General features: G+C 44.8%; 5 protein-coding genes across 5 annotated transcripts; 3 read left to right on the top strand and 2 right to left on the bottom strand.

The window, feature by feature from the left end:
• Positions 1-625: 625 nt before the first annotated feature.
• Positions 626-2077, top strand: FOMMEDRAFT_26118 (uncharacterized protein; the record flags this gene model as incomplete). Its single annotated transcript, XM_007263183.1, has 11 exons — positions 626-682; positions 812-944; positions 993-1052; positions 1109-1141; positions 1162-1190; positions 1317-1327; positions 1391-1425; positions 1535-1573; positions 1633-1680; positions 1819-1859; positions 2000-2077. The coding sequence occupies 11 exons, from the start codon at positions 626-628 to the stop codon at positions 2075-2077; spliced, it is 564 nt and encodes a 187-aa protein (XP_007263245.1).
• A 643-nt stretch (positions 2078-2720) lies between these two features.
• Positions 2721-4585, top strand: FOMMEDRAFT_118050 (uncharacterized protein). Its single transcript, XM_007263182.1, has 7 exons — positions 2721-2770; positions 2832-2915; positions 2965-3256; positions 3309-3474; positions 3523-3984; positions 4042-4156; positions 4212-4585. The coding sequence occupies exons 1-7, from the start codon at positions 2760-2762 to the stop codon at positions 4570-4572; spliced, it is 1491 nt and encodes a 496-aa protein (XP_007263244.1). The 5' UTR covers positions 2721-2759; the 3' UTR covers positions 4573-4585.
• A 773-nt stretch (positions 4586-5358) lies between these two features.
• Positions 5359-7663, bottom strand: FOMMEDRAFT_165625 (uncharacterized protein). The gene is made up of 4 exons (XM_007263181.1): positions 7334-7663; positions 6917-7280; positions 6755-6859; positions 5359-6699 (listed from the first exon to the last, which is right to left on the bottom strand). Exons 1-4 carry the CDS (start codon positions 7543-7545, stop codon positions 5767-5769), a joined length of 1614 nt encoding a protein of 537 aa, XP_007263243.1. The 5' UTR covers positions 7546-7663; the 3' UTR covers positions 5359-5766.
• A 329-nt stretch (positions 7664-7992) lies between these two features.
• FOMMEDRAFT_118047 (DEAD-domain-containing protein) lies at positions 7993-10563 on the top strand. Its single transcript, XM_007263180.1, has 7 exons — positions 7993-8581; positions 8628-8773; positions 8827-8943; positions 8993-9063; positions 9113-9895; positions 9955-10231; positions 10307-10563. Exons 1-7 carry the CDS (start codon positions 8536-8538, stop codon positions 10355-10357), a joined length of 1491 nt encoding a protein of 496 aa, XP_007263242.1. The 5' UTR covers positions 7993-8535; the 3' UTR covers positions 10358-10563.
• A 3765-nt stretch (positions 10564-14328) lies between these two features.
• Positions 14329-14832, bottom strand: FOMMEDRAFT_152315 (uncharacterized protein; the record flags this gene model as incomplete). Its single annotated transcript, XM_007263179.1, has 3 exons — positions 14329-14403; positions 14478-14630; positions 14740-14832. The coding sequence occupies 3 exons, from the start codon at positions 14830-14832 to the stop codon at positions 14329-14331; spliced, it is 321 nt and encodes a 106-aa protein (XP_007263241.1).
• Between the last annotated feature and the right edge of the window lie 224 nt (positions 14833-15056).

The raw sequence follows: 15056 nt of genomic DNA, 5'->3' as shown, positions 1-15056 counted from the left end.
ATTCTGCTTACAGAAGACGAGACAGAGGCTGCTAGTGGTGCAGGGATTGGGACCGTAGAAATAATATAATATTCACTATCTTTTTGTATTAAATAATCAAATATAATTACATTTTATTAATTATTTGATACAAAATTGCATGTAAAGCAAAAGCAAGCTATCCAAATGCTTGTAATGACTTGTATATATTGTAAGACAATACTATACTGTCAAAAAATAATAAGTATATTTTAACATTATTATTTTGAGAGGTATGTTATAATCACTTATATATCTTGACAATATGTACAATCATAATTAATATCAGTAATTTCAATAATTGTTCTAGATTCTCATTATACTTGTATATAATTATAATTAACTTGTGAAAACCCCTATGAAGAATATAATTGCTTCAACAAAATTTACAAAAAGTATAAAATATACCTGGTTATAATCTAATACAAGTGTTGCGACTTTTTCGTGATGTTGTACATCGCTAACTAGCCATACAGCAAGCAATAGTCTAAATATTTAAGTCTCTAGCCTGAAGCTGAGACACATCCCTGCCCTCCCGTCCCCATGCTACACCACTTGAAGGTGTACAATTTGTGACTGTTATACGCAGCCTGCAATACTCAGCAGTATGTGCCCACTCTTTCTGATTGCCTTTCTCTTCATGTTCTTTGGCAGTTTGTTGACAGTAAGCAGATTAATTTCGGAAGCCGTTCAATCTGACTGTCTTCAACATAAGTCAGCGCATTCACAATACTAGTGGGTTTACGTTGCTACTTAATAGGATAATACACACATTTTAACTCTGGTGCAATAGATATATGACTATGTGATTACAATCGGCGACGAAAGAGATTTGATATGGCCCATGTCATTCAAATCTCCGTCCAAACTTTTGTTTTTCTTGACACGATACCTAACCTTCATAGATATGCTTATCTGTATTTCACGTGTGTATATTACCTGTTGCTAACTACTATTGACTGATTCTCATGTAGAAGACTTTCAATATCAATTAACTGCATCATATTGTACTTTGAGCACACATGCCATGGGATGTAAGAATCTTGTTATATTCGTGATTCTCTTGATGCATTTATTCGAATTGGTATAGGGCTTATGGCAACTGGATTGATGTTCTCTGAAGGTTTGTCAATGTCATTACAGATACGAAAGTAACACTCATTGGAGTATATGTAAGTTGTTCTGACAATGCGAACTTGGGCTATTTGGGAACGTAGTCGAACAATTGGCGTCGGACTCGCCATTTGGTTTGCTATAATCTGGATAGCACTTTTGAGTATTAATGGGATATTTCTGAGATCTCTTGTATGTAAGTTTAATGATCACTATTATTGTCTAGGTTTTCTATTCTATACTCATATATCTTGTTTAGTTATGGCATTGCCTTCTCAGTTCCCCGGATGTTTGGTAATTTCAGGCAGTTCAATAGACTTTGCTGTTTGGGCCTTACTTACAGCCTATGAAGCAGGTTGTTAATTCCAAGATAGGAGTATTTAATACTAATATGTGCTTGCAGGTGTTCTCATATTGATGATTATAAAGGGCATTCAGAAATGTAAGCTTTTAATATTTCATTATATATCTTACTCTATTTGACACATCTAATTGTATCAGACAAATTCCAAGGAAATTCATCCCTGTACAGGACGGTTTATCGAGATGGTGGGTGTACAATGTATTCTGCATGCATATGAATTGTCTCTAATACAAGAGTCACTCCTAAGGCACTATGTTCTACCTGTATCTTTTTAGTAAGTCTGTCATTTTCTATTCTGTGGCTCATGCTGAATACTTTCCTAGTGATCTCTGCCATAAACATTACAGCTATACTTGCTTTCCCAGTGTGTCCACTCAGCAGTCACTTTTTGGCTTTGTTAGTGCTGATTTTGCTTGTTTGCAGGATGGAATGACTCAACTTTTACTCCAGTTTGTCATTTATTACTCATTTACAATACTCAATTATTTAAGTATGCAATTGTAGTCTGGAACGTGTCATACACTCCGTTTTGACCTCGAGGATCCTCCTATCATTGCGCCGTCTCGGTACTATGGAGAATAGATTGACAGTTTCCCAAGAACAAAATAGTCCTTACCTAGAGCTTGAGACGTTCGAGGCAGGTACATGCTTGGAATCGTAGACAACAGAAACAACACTGGTAGACACAAGGCGCCAAGTGTGTTATAATATTGCTAAATTTCTTGTGAACATTAATCTGAATTTGCTATACTTACAGTCCAAAGCTCTTGATTATACAGTCTGAGACGCTTGAGGAACTCTCTATAGATGCACTAGCAAATTCTACTACAGATGGGAAATTTGCCGATGGCCCGAGTTAGATTTGTATGTACTGTGAGGCCTAATAGTCAAAGTAGTAACTCGTTAGTTTGAGATAAAGTGTTTATAGATGAATACATTGATTGTATCAAGTGCAGAAATTGTGCACAATCAATCATCACATGAATCCATGCAATGCTAGACATGCATCCAGGTAGACATTGGCAGCGCTTCGAGAAAGGTCAGGTCAAAATTAGACTGACATATCGCAGATCCGAGTCACGTGCGAAAACTGCCTGAACGAAACAGTGGAAAGTCTGTCTGTGTTAGTGTTTACTTGACTGTATTCTACCGTTCTGCTTCACTTACTCTAACTTATTGCACTTACGATCTCTACCCTAAGAACGAACAACTGATAAAAGCAATGTCTTGCGGTAATCCACATGCAGAAGGAGAAGGAACTTTGATGCAAGGCGAGTCACACTGCTACTATTGTTCGACGTACCGTTTGCGAATAACTTCTTAATGGTTTAGCGAGGCCGAAATTTGACAGGTCCAATAAATGCATAAAGTGCAAAGTAGAAAAGGGAAACATTGTCATTCGTCATGCCGTTTACTGCAAGTACGAATACTCTTGATCGACTGAATGAGAGGTGTCTAAACTCACACAGAAATTGCTTCTTTCCGCTTGTTACGGCCAAGTTTCGGCGTTGTCTTGATCCATATATCAATGAGATACCTGATGCACCAAGACGTAAAATACTCAGGGCTCCCGGAAATTTACTTGTTGGATTTTCTGGCGGCCTAGGATCTACTGTGCTACTGGATATTACGTCGCGCATATACTTCCCTTCGGGCGATGGTTCAAGAGACGATAAGAAGGGAAAAGCACATCCAAGTAAAAATCGAGTATGGGACAAAGCATATGTGTGTTACGTCGAAGTCTGCAATGCATTTCCTGAAGTAGGCGTATTGGGCGATATCTGCACGTATGGTGACTGAGTTGTCTATGAAGGGTCAGATGAAGGACCGCACTGTCGATATTCAGAAGTTCTTCGAAAATAACGATCACTTCGAACTGCTTCCTGTTCGCTTAGAAGACGCGTTTGACTCTCGATGGTGGAATAAGGTGGGAGAATGGCCATCATTAAGTACAAGAAAGGCAGACTTCAGCCGTGACGGTAAGCTCAGCCATACATAGTCGTTCATCTATCTCACATAAACTCTAGAACTACCCCTATTCATGGAAGCATTGCAATCCAATGAGACTCGAGGGAATCCCGTATCCTTACTTCGTGCCTACCTAAGTTCGCTGCCCACACCAACGGCGGTCCAGTCTGCGATTTCCTCCTTCATTCGTCTCATCCTTATACACACCGCTAATCATCTGCAATGTTCGCATCTACTGCTTGGAACATCCCTCACATCATTGTCTGTCTCGCTTATCACTGCAGTCGCACAAGGTAGCGGATCTCAAATATGCGAAGAGTTCTTTGAGGAGTGGCGGAGTCCCCCGGACATGCACGAGCCGGATGATCGACGGAACAAGTCTGTCAAAGTTGTGAGACCGCTGCGTGATATTGGTATGAAGGAATGTGCAGCTTGGTCGTATTGGAAAAATCTATCAGTTGTCGAAAGGGAGAAACTTCCTGGATTTTCATCGGTGCGGACCATAGGGTCCTTAACAAAAAGTATCTTGTTTTCATCTTTCTAAAAAAGGATGCTAATTATTCTCGACGCATATGAAGAATTTATTGTAGGACTCGAGAAGGATTACCCGTCTACTGTTTCAACTATTGTGCGGACCTGCGCTAAACTCACGCCGAAAGAAGAAGCGCATGAAATTTGCGTACTATGTCAAAGGTATTTGTGTTACGCACTTCACAGCTTGCGGCTGTCTGATTTACCCACTCCGCAGACCAACGCCTCTCGGTGTTTTGGACTGGAAAACAAGGATCTCCGTTCGATCTCCACCTCCGGAAAACTGTTCTACATCTCTAACAGCCGTCTCAGAGGAGTCGAGGACGCAGGTCCGAAATCAGAATGATACACCAGTTCTCTCGAACCGCCTATGCTATGCATGCCATACACATCTGACTAGCAAGCCAACGCGGTCCGTGGTGTCGGGCACATCAGGAGTCATCCTACCTCAGTGGACAAACGCACGTCTGTTAGCATCAACGGCGTCTTCTGGGGGCAACGATGAGGTTTGGTCAACATCAGCAATGAGTCGGGAGCAGATGAAATCCGTTGTTGGTGATTTCGTTTTGGAGACGTAACAACATCAAAACCACACCATCAAATTACTATATTGTGTACCAATGATCGGAATTCAGCGACAATCAGTATCTGTTCAGAATCTTAGGCATGTTGCGGAATGAGTATGGCAAAGAGTTGTTTTCGCAAATGCGCTCTCGTGCAATAATCACTTGCATCCCTCGTGGCTGAATAAGACAGTCTTGGGCTCTCGAGACAAGGAAATTTCTCTACCACAAGCTAATATATTGCTGCAGTGGTACTGTATTGTTGCAATATTAGACACGTAGGTATATCCCAGTACAAATCCTTAAATGCTACCCAAACGTACCAGACAAGGGTCTGTCCATAGGTGTCCATAGGGAGCTAGACTGGTTCTCGGAATTTTGATTTGATATATATACCTTGTCTCAAAGGTTTAGAGTGAGTAATCTTAAAATTGAAAGTTGAGCTCTTTATCACCAGACCTTGTGAAACAAGGAACCATACAGCATTGCCATCATTCCTTTTTCTTAAGATTTATATTTTAGTCTGTTGTTTTACTTTCACAGGGGCCAAGATTGCCCTTTCTGCGCCATTGTGTCATGCAACTGCAGATTTCCGCGTCTGAAAGCACTCAAACAAACCACAAATCAATCGATTATGTGAAGGAAGTCCGCGACAGCCGCTCCAAATGAAACATCCAGCCCATCCGTCATTCCACCTATTCGATATTTTGATTAGCAGTACACAATATACGCAGTACAGCTCCAATGAATGATCAAAGGAAATACGCTTTGCAAAGGGGAAATAAAAAGAAGAGAATGGAGGGGAGCCCGTCGGAAAACAAAGCATTCAGGTCGAAGTGGAACAGGATAGATAGGTTAACGGAGGAGCGAGGCAGCGCTTGTAGAAAAAAGCTAAAAGAAAAACGAGACAAATGAAAGCGAAGATTAGCAGCTCTGCAGACCCGGGAAAGAAGGAATAAGAAACTACGCGATTTCAATGAGGGCCCGAAGCAAGTGTAAGGTGAGCGTATTGACGTACACAGCAGTCTGAAACGAAGAGAGGGAAAAGAAAGAATAATTTGATAAAGAAAATGAAAAGCTAGCAAGATGTACACAGAAGAAAATCATTCTGCGCAGAGATTAAAGAGGCTAGAGAAAGTTAAGAAAGTCCGGAAGACATTGACAGGACAGCGATGAAGACGACAGCAAGAAGGAGTGAGATCGAGGCATTTACGCCTTGGATCCATTCCTGTCGCGATTGTAGTAAACGGATCGAGACCCTAAAGACCCTGAAGAAAGCACTGGTGATGGTGCATTCGTTGCCACATGTTGTATGGGCCAGTGCATAAGATTTCCGCCACCAGGTGGAGCAGGAGGTGGCGGCGGCGGCTGTTGCTGTGGATGAACAGTCACAGGAGAGACCGAAGTCGAGGTCGAAGCGGGCCGCTCTATAGAGACAGGAGATGCACCTGCTGATGCTGCAGCTGCGACGGCATTTAGTACTGCCTGGGCTGAGGTATTCGAGACGGAAGAGTTCGCGTGGCCGTTCATACTGGGAGAATGGTTTACGTTGCTTGGCCCGTCTATAGTGCCATGAGAGGGATCCGGATCGCGTCGTCTTTTCGTTGCGCGTGAGGAGCTTTCTTTTAGATTCAAATTTGTTGCTTTGATGAGTATCTGATGACGAGTACGTCCTGCGCCCCAGTTATTGCAAACCCAGTCCCAGTCAATTTCGCCATTCTCTGTACCTGTACCCGTGGTCTTGCTCTCTTCAGCAAGTTGCTTGAGTTTTTCGGTCTCTTCATCGCTCCATGCTCCTTGATTACCTGCAGCGGAAGGAGTGGAAAGGTTTACGGGCTTCATTACTTGCTGCTGCGCCATGTATGGATGTGAGCCTGACGACGGCTGTGTCGAATAGGCATAATAAGGAGTGGTAGGATAACGAGGTTGGGTTTGAGTGAAGGTAGCAGCTGGAGAGTATGTTGTTCCTTGCTGCGTATTTTGCGAGGGCGAACCACTCAGGGACATGACGAAAGAGCCCGGGTTCGTTATCACCTGCCCGGCCGGAGGCGAAGCGGATTTAGCAGGAGGTGCGGGGGAAGCGTATTGAACGGTAGCAGGTTGGGGCGGAACTTTGAGAACGACTGCAGCTGGATTAGCCATCTGACGTTGTATGTGATAAGCAACAACTTGAACTAGTATCTGGTTTTACACGTACCAGTTGATCGCAAGCTTTCCTCGCTTCGTGAAGAAGTGTTATCGGATCTACCTGATTTCCAGGCAGGCTAAAGCACTGGTGCAAAATATGTTGGGGAGCATTTCTCTGATGAGGTCATTGCGTCAATTATGCAGATATACGCGTGAGATACACAGGGCTCACGATAAGCTCATCTGCAGCGTTGTAGAACTCTGAGCAGAGAGAGAGAACCCGCCATTGAAAGTCATATAATGCCTGATTGTTCGGATCCGGTGCGGGATAAGAAGAGGCTGATTGACTGGTGGATTGTTGCTGAGCCGGAACAGCGCTGGGTTGAGGTACTGGCGCCTGTTGCTGCGGCGGCGGTTGCGGTTGTTGCTGAGCCTGCGACTGCTGGGGATATGCATAGACGGGGGTCGAGGAGAACTGCTGTTTTTGCGTCGATCCTGCGGTCACGTCAAATCGCGGCTTCTTATTTTTCGATCCCTTTGGTCTTCCGGGTTTGCGTCGAGGGGATACGGAGGCTGCCTGCGCCTGATTACCTGGGCTGCGACGACATAGTCAGGCACATTTCGACGACGGGGCCGACGGGATACGCACGAATGTTTTTCTGGCCCTGTGGGAGCAGATACGGTTCCTTCTACTTCTTCCTCCTCCTCTTCTTCCTCTTCGCGATGCGCACTGGCGTCGGGGGGCGGATCGTGGGTGGCGGCATGCTCGACGCTGGGCTGGAGCTGGACGGGCTGGGAGTACGTTGGGCGGGAGGCGGGAGGAAGAGGATTTAGGGCGTGTGATAGGGATTGATATTCCATTCTGTTTCCTCCGATTATATTCTCTGAAAATGTCGAAAAGAATAAAATATGGGGATAGCAGCGTCGGCGTGTAGGTGCGACCCCTTATCCGGTCGTGAACACACAGCCGCAGCCGGTGCACTCCCCCTGTGACACGGCCGATTAAATCGATCACTTGCCTACCGTCGGCGATGCCGATGACTGGGTTCCAGAGAGCAACAGCGAAATACAGCTAACAGACAAAGTAGTGTTGAACCTGAGATCGTGGAGGAGGTGAATGCTGGACAGACTGCCATATTCGTCAAATTTGTGTGACACCATGTGACATTTAAACGCATCAAACTTGAACGACCCATTTTGAAAATTGAAATCATCAATTTACTTATTATTGGATTCTTACTACTCCAAACTAGGTCATTTGTTCTTATGGCCATCGCGGTCGCAGTCCCGCCCTCCGTCGACGGGAACAAGACGAAGACGAAGGCCAAGACTCGGTATCTCAAAAGGAAGAAGGAACGCCGAAAGCATAGAAAAGCGGAGGCAACTCAAACTAAACAGGTCGCTGGCGTTGGCTGCGACCCTCTTGTGACTGCAGACCATGCAGAAACTTCCTCTGATTCCGAAAATGAAGCAAAAGTTCTCAAACCCGTCCACGAGGAGACAAGGTCAACGGGACCACCTCGCAAGCGACGAAAAGTCGACCTGAACATTGAAAACGAGTCGGACTTGGATTCAGAAGAACAGTCTTCCTCTTCAAGTTCGGAATCGGAAGTGGAACCCGAACAAACTACAGAAGTGCGAGAGGACTCTCCTGCCGCTACAGCTGCATTCCCATCTTTCCCCCTGCCTGTCGCACCTGATGCGCCCTCAAAAGCAACTCTCGCCCTTCAAGGTCTCGACAAGGCGCTTCTTAGCGCAGAAATAGTCGACCCTGCGAAAACTCTGCCCCTCGATGCAATTAATGCGGGACGTAATTCCAGTGCAGGCGATCTACCTGTCATTGGCGACAAAATGCGGAAGAGGCTACTCGATCTCGGAATTAACGAGTTCTTTGCAGGTAAGTGTATAATATCCCCGCCGGTTCTTGTGCTCATTGGGCACAGTTCAGACCGCATTATTACCTTTCCTGCTCCCTTCTAAACGTTGTTCACGGGCATTATACTTGCCATATGATCCTCCGCAGGATGTCTGTGCTTCGGCACCTACCGGCAGTGGCAAGACGTTGGCATATGTGATCCCTATCGTTGAGGTACGAATGACGCCCTGTATATAGGTTCTTAGCCCAACTTGACAGTCCTGCAGATCCTGTCAGCGCGAATAGCAACTAAACTGCGTGCTCTAGTCGTTTTACCAACACGTGATCTAGTGCTGCAGGTGCAAGAAGTTTTCGAGGCTGTCGGTAAGGGCAGGGGCTTGAAGGTAGCATACAATACTGCCTTGTATTCTGCTTGATGTAACTTTCCGGCAGATAGGCGTAGCAACGGGACAGCACTCATTTGCCCACGAGCAAGGTCAACTGGTTCCTGACCAAGACAAGGGGTGCGCATTTATCCGCGGGGGGAGTTTCAAAGACTGATTCATTTTTCAGGTCTCAAGGCGGAGCCAGCAAGGTGGACATTCTGATTTGTACACCCGGCCGGCTTATGGACCACCTCAACGGAACGCCCGGCTTCACGCTACAACACCTTCGGTTCCTTGTCATTGATGAGGCCGATCGTCTTCTCGCACAGAGCTTCCAAGACTGGCTCGCACAAGTACTCAGTGCACTTCGTCCACCGACACAGTCAATAAGTGACGGAGTTTCCTCTCTGTCTTTGAACAAGCCAGGAGCATCGTCGATACTTGGCTTTGGACATGACTCCATAGCACCAGCTTTCCTGCCTCACATCCCGACGGACTTGGATGACCCGAAGCACAGTTCATGCCAAAAGCTACTATTCAGCGCGACGCTCACTCGTGACCCGGCGCGAATCGCAGCATTAGGCTTACGCGATCCGAAATACTTCGTCGTCCAAGCTACTACAAGCATTGATAGAGACACTTCCGGTCCAGCTGCTCTTGGGATGGAGAACTTCGCAATGCCACCGAGCCTGAAGGAACATTACATCACGACACCCACGGCACGAAAGCCACTTATACTCTTCCATCTTCTGCACAACCGTGGTATTTCTAACGCACTTGTGTTCACAAAAAGCGCAGAGTCTACGGCTCGTCTTGTCAAGCTTTTGGAGTACTTCGAGGTTGCATATCTCGCATTGTCGGACACAGTGAATCCTCCAAAGCGTATCGTAGCGCAAGCGTATTCAAGTGATCTTCCCTCAGGAGAAAGGAAGAATGTTCTAGAGAAATTTAAGAAGCAAGAAATAGACATGTGAGTCCTTTTATCTCAACTCCAGAAGTTGGAAACAGGAAACTCATTGTTAATCTTAGTCTTGTCTGCTCCGACCTTGTCGCTCGTGGTCTCGACATCTCACACGTCGCACACGTCGTATCATATGACGCACCAGTTGACATTCGGAAGTACGTGCACAGAGCAGGACGTACAGCACGTGCCGGCCGAGCAGGCGACGCGTGGACACTCGTTGAAGATCAGGAAGCGAAGTTCTTCAAAGATATGCTGAGGGATGCTGGTGAGGGTCGACTTGAGCGCATATCGCGAGTGAGGGTGCGTGATGCAGAGCTCAAGAATATGGAGGATAGCTATATGGTGAGGAGGCTTTCTTCGTTGGCAATTATTGATATTACGAAAGAGGTCGTGCTGATGATACTGATGACCAAATAGGTTGCTTTGGAGGACTTAAAGAAGGCATACAGCCGATCCACTTCCACATGAATCCGATGCAGTATCAAATTATATCCGCATTTCTTCCTTTGGGACTTCCAATTGTCGTGCCATTCGGGATGCTCCGTACATGATGCTAGTCTGACGTATCTAGACGTCTTCATGTGGCTTCAGCGATTCTGGCACGGCTTCATCGCAGTGCTGATTCAAATGTGACGCATAAGTCGTAAGAATGGGTGTCTTCTGCGCAAAATACACAGCAAGCAAATATCAAATTTTCTCTGACAAGTCTATTTCAACCTTGCCACTGGTCTGTCGTACATCAAGAAATACTGCAGAAGTTCTCCATTCGCTGTCTGTTAATACGGACGGTTAACATGGAAGAATACCTCTTCAAATGGTAGGCATACAAACGGTACATTTATTCACGTGGGCATCCGCACTTGTCGTTCTCTGGTACTTCAGCCATCACAGTATCAATGTGGTTTCCACAGCCCTTCGAGATTGGACTGCATCAGCAATTGGAATATAGAGCGGATAACACTGTTAGAAGGAGGGCGAGGCTTATCACTTACTGCCCAGGTTGTCTTTCCACACTTTGAGCACTGCGTCTGTTTGCAGGCATCGGTCGGTATTGCGAAGATAGCTGAGGCCATTGATGCAACTGAATGAGTAGGGGTGTGTATTGAGGTTCGGAGAGCTTGAGATTGGGGGTGAAGGAGCTTGCAGCATCTTCAGCCGCTGCTTATATGCGCGCGAACACTGATAGCATTACATCATACGTGTGCTCAACTGCTGGCATACGCCTTTCTTCACAGACAAGTTTCTGGGACCACCCTTCCTCAAATGAAAGATACCGATTTGGACGCTATCTGTGACATGGACCGCTGACGTTCTGACGTGGAGGCTTTGACAGAACTAACGAAGAGGGCTCTTGGGTATATTTAGCCAGAATGAAAATGGTATCCAGAGCCTAGACTATTCATAATACACATAGGTCAGACCCATTATCGGTCATTTGCTTGCAGAGCTTCTCTTCGCATTCAACATCCAGAACCACTGTACGTCTTTCTCACTGAATAGCAACAAAATACACTGCATAAAGAGTACTGGCTATTTAATAGTCATTCGTCGACTTCTTAATTTTCACAGGTATACGAGGGACATGTAAATGTCGTGCGTTAAGCAATAACACAGATTCCACCTTCGTCTCCTGTTTATAACCAGCACGAAAGGACGTGAAAAGCTTTGAACAGGAGTGAGAACTAGAGATGCACGTGAAAGCTACTCACGCGGACATATGCATTTGGTATTCTCAGATACCTCAGCCATTACGGCCTCTTTGTGCATACCACAACCCTGGGAAGAAGACGCAGAATATGAGCACGTAAAAGGAGAATACGAGATTCCAATGGCTAATAGCTTACTGCCCAAGTTGTCTTGCCACATTTCGAACACTGAACTTGCCTGCAGAGTTCGGCTAGGGTGGAGAAGTTAGATGAGACCATTGATGTGTTTCTGAATAGGAGACCGCGATAAGACGGGGGAAATTGTTATACGTATCGAAAGCTGCCTGATGTCCTGATGTGCTAGTTATATGCGTTGCAGATCATGTCATTTCGTCACGTGCATGCACGTGTATACTTGCAGATTATTCGTATATCGTCAATAAATTCTGAAGCAGTCCATTTACGGAAAAGGACGTTTCGTATAGACCGAGCTTACCTAGAACATGCTAGGGTTCCACATGAAGATTGGAGTTCATGCTAACTACGATACACCAATAGTGTTGGATCCCATAAAGCATTCACTTCGTTAACCGGAACAAGAGAACGCCGGATTGCGTTTATAAATTTGCAAAGCATGTCAACCATTACATTAAAACTAGTGTAATTTACGCTGTTGCGTAAATTCAGCAAGACGCTTCGAGGTAGTGTGGTAGACTTACTGCATGGACCGTTTTCTGTAACCTCTAGTTTTTGGCGACATCAGACCACACCAATGCTTCCAATCACGAAGGGTATCATTCGTAATATGGACGATTCCCTAAAGCCTGAGCCGAGCTTTCCGACATGGAATGCTGCTCCAACGGTTGGACGGCAAAATCAAACGAGGTGCTGATGTGAATTCTAGCTGCGAAATACAGGCATTGGTTGTTCCTTTAAACAGGGACGTTCCTTTGAACACCCCCCTCTAATTCATGCATAACTCAACCAATAAACTCAAAAAAATAGAGAAATGTAGATACATACATGTACTATATATATATGAATTCTGAAGGAAATTGATTCAGTAGAAAAGTGTATAGAAATTCAATACTGCTGAAATTGAATGAATTCCAAATATGAGACTACTGACAAATTTTTTACTACTACTTATGCTACAGTGTTCAACATAAAAATTATATTATTGTATTCCTCTACTTCAGAGCTACAATATGTATGTTTTATCATATTGAATGGACCAGTCCTCAAATTAATATTGTGTAATTTGTTAAAAATGCTCAAAAAGTATGACAAGAGAGTAAAATGATTAGTATTGATCTACACTGACCTACAGTCCTAATGACACATTGGTTGAGGGTATTAGTCTGTAACATTTGCTAAATAAATAATTTTTTCTCTCTTTTTGTTCCTCATCTCTTAACAGTACTATTCTATAGTTAGTACAGCTTGTTCTGGCCTCCCTTCTTAATGCTAGGCTCTAGAATGCTCTATACAAGAAGAAGAAAGGAAAAACAATAGAGAACTCACAGATATTTGATGATAGAATGCCAAAGATTATGACCTCAGATGAGACCAGGGAAAAGCTCAGGCAGAAGAAGGAATACAGGGAAAGGGAAGAGAAGGAGGTCCAGGCAAGAAAGGAGGAGGCTAAAAGGAAGAAGGAAGTTAATAATATGATTGAAAGTGAATGAAAACAAATCAAGACTCACTATAATGAAGAGCTTGCCAAATGGCAGGCTAAATACTCTACTTGGAGGGAGGAAGGGCTCCCAAGGGCTTATTAGAGCTCTAGACCTTCTAGACCAACAAAAAAACAAGTCCAGGACAACATAATATGAGAGAGGGGCCTTAATAAAGAAGAAGCAGTGTCTGGATGTAGTGAATGCAACCTAGACCTGTGAAGACACAACAAATAATGTAGGAATTTTGCCTGAAGGTGCAGATATGACTATAGAATGATTGCCTGTATAAACAAGAGCAAGAGGAGTGAGCCAAGAGTGAATGTAGGAGCACAAGTTGAGAAGATAGGGGTGGACAGGTTGAATGCATGCTAGTGTAATGGAGTGTCACAGGGGTGTTCAAAGGAACAACTTTTGTGACAAAATCTCACTTTTTTCTTATCTTCATATTAATTTTTTTATAGCACTTAATAGCTTGGAAAAATTCAGGCATATAGTATTATACATATAATCATTAGATACATAAATTTTTAAGTAAATTTTTGATGTGGAAAGAAATGCAGGGGAAAACAAAATTGGTGTTTAAAGGAACGTCCAATGCCTGTATCGGAACTTTGTCAATCCCGCTTCCTTTGCATAGGAGTAATTCCAGCCCCAATTTCTGAAGAAAAGAGGCTGACTGGCGTGAACCTTCCCAGTTGCACAGGAGCCTGTAGAACAGGTACGCTGATTACTGACAAGTAACGGAGCGACTAAGCCTGCTGAACGCTGCCTTAAGACGTTGCTACTTGGTCAATCTATCTCGTTTGGAATGAATTGAACACGAATTTCCGGACAACACCGAGGCGAAAAGGCCTTGATCAACGTTCTTAGAAGCCATGCGTGTACACCAGCGTGGAAGCAGCTAAGAGGTAGTTGATTCAACAAGTTGCTCTCGAGCGCCAATAGCAAGAGCAGAGTGCCTCTAACACGATAGTGGTGGAAGTATTTAACGAAGGAAGAGGCACAGCAGTAGTGACTTGAGGCTGTATATATGCGGGGTAGCCCGACTGGAAGTGAAACGGCCGAAGTTCCAGGGGAAGGGCCGAGACCGGGTCATCAACTTTCCGAGCTGAAATTAGACGTCGGGTATTCCGGTGCGAGTTCCCAGAGGATCTAATGACGCAGATGAAGTCGTCATTACTTCGGCCTCCTAGTGATAAATTGCTAGCCAGAACTTGAATGTTGGTCAATGCTGATGCAAATATGCACATTAAGAAGAAATACTGGTGTCGAGAAAAACAATACGCGTGGATTGGCGGTCATAGGAGCCTGAGAGAACAACAGAAATATTACGCCACAAATTTCGCGTACAATAAGACTGAAACCATCAAACACGAGGTCGTTGATGAGACGGGTAAGAGCGCCGCTACCGCCGGGCTGGTGATAAATTAGGCAAGGGTGCCGGAATCGCGCCCACGTGATGCCCGTCGCGTCGAGTTGGAGTTTGGACGTATCTCGTTGAGACTTTCTTGTCCTAGCCACCAACGTCGTTGCTGCTCCCAGCCGCACCCCTTCGGCCTCCTTTTTTCTCCTCGTATATCATCGGAGGGCCCTCCTTCTCTTTCTTGCATATTTCCATAGCTCGTTTCCTTGCTCAAGACATCTTCTGCTCCCCTTCAGGTAGTATATTCTTCATGGCTTTCAATACAAGGGTACGTTGCACTTCCGTTTTTGTTGTGCTCTGTGCTCAGAAAGTATCGTGATATCAAGTTTCGCCCGAAGATTGGACCGCAGCGTCCTAAAGCTGTCGGCGACGAAAATGCGGTTGCCAATAAACACGCCAAACAATCATCGATAGGAGGG

This window comes from Fomitiporia mediterranea (genome assembly GCF_000271605.1).
Source record: "Fomitiporia mediterranea MF3/22 unplaced genomic scaffold FOMMEscaffold_2, whole genome shotgun sequence".
Lineage (NCBI taxonomy): Eukaryota > Fungi > Basidiomycota > Agaricomycetes > Hymenochaetales > Hymenochaetaceae > Fomitiporia > Fomitiporia mediterranea.
The sequence above is the reverse complement of the archived record's forward strand: the minus strand, read 5'-3'. Positions and strand labels throughout refer to the sequence as shown.

Coding starts and splice junctions, on each gene's coding strand:
- FOMMEDRAFT_118050 (XM_007263182.1), top strand. Junction 2,916..2,964: donor CGTCATGCCGTTTACTGCAA/GTACGAATACTC, acceptor AAACTCACACAG/AAATTGCTTCTTTCCGCTTG. Junction 3,985..4,041: donor CATAGGGTCCTTAACAAAAA/GTATCTTGTTTT, acceptor ACGCATATGAAG/AATTTATTGTAGGACTCGAG.
- FOMMEDRAFT_165625 (XM_007263181.1), bottom strand. CDS start 7,545: ATGGAATATCAATCCCTATCACACGCCCTAAATCCTCTTCCTCCCGCC. Junction 6,860..6,916: donor ACGCTGCAGATGAGCTTATC/GTGAGCCCTGTG, acceptor TGACCTCATCAG/AGAAATGCTCCCCAACATAT. Junction 6,700..6,754: donor GGAAAGCTTGCGATCAACTG/GTACGTGTAAAA, acceptor ATACAACGTCAG/ATGGCTAATCCAGCTGCAGT.
- FOMMEDRAFT_118047 (XM_007263180.1), top strand. CDS start 8,536: ATGCGGAAGAGGCTACTCGATCTCGGAATTAACGAGTTCTTTGCAG. Junction 8,774..8,826: donor ATGTGATCCCTATCGTTGAG/GTACGAATGACG, acceptor ACAGTCCTGCAG/ATCCTGTCAGCGCGAATAGC. Junction 8,944..8,992: donor GTAAGGGCAGGGGCTTGAAG/GTAGCATACAAT, acceptor ACTTTCCGGCAG/ATAGGCGTAGCAACGGGACA.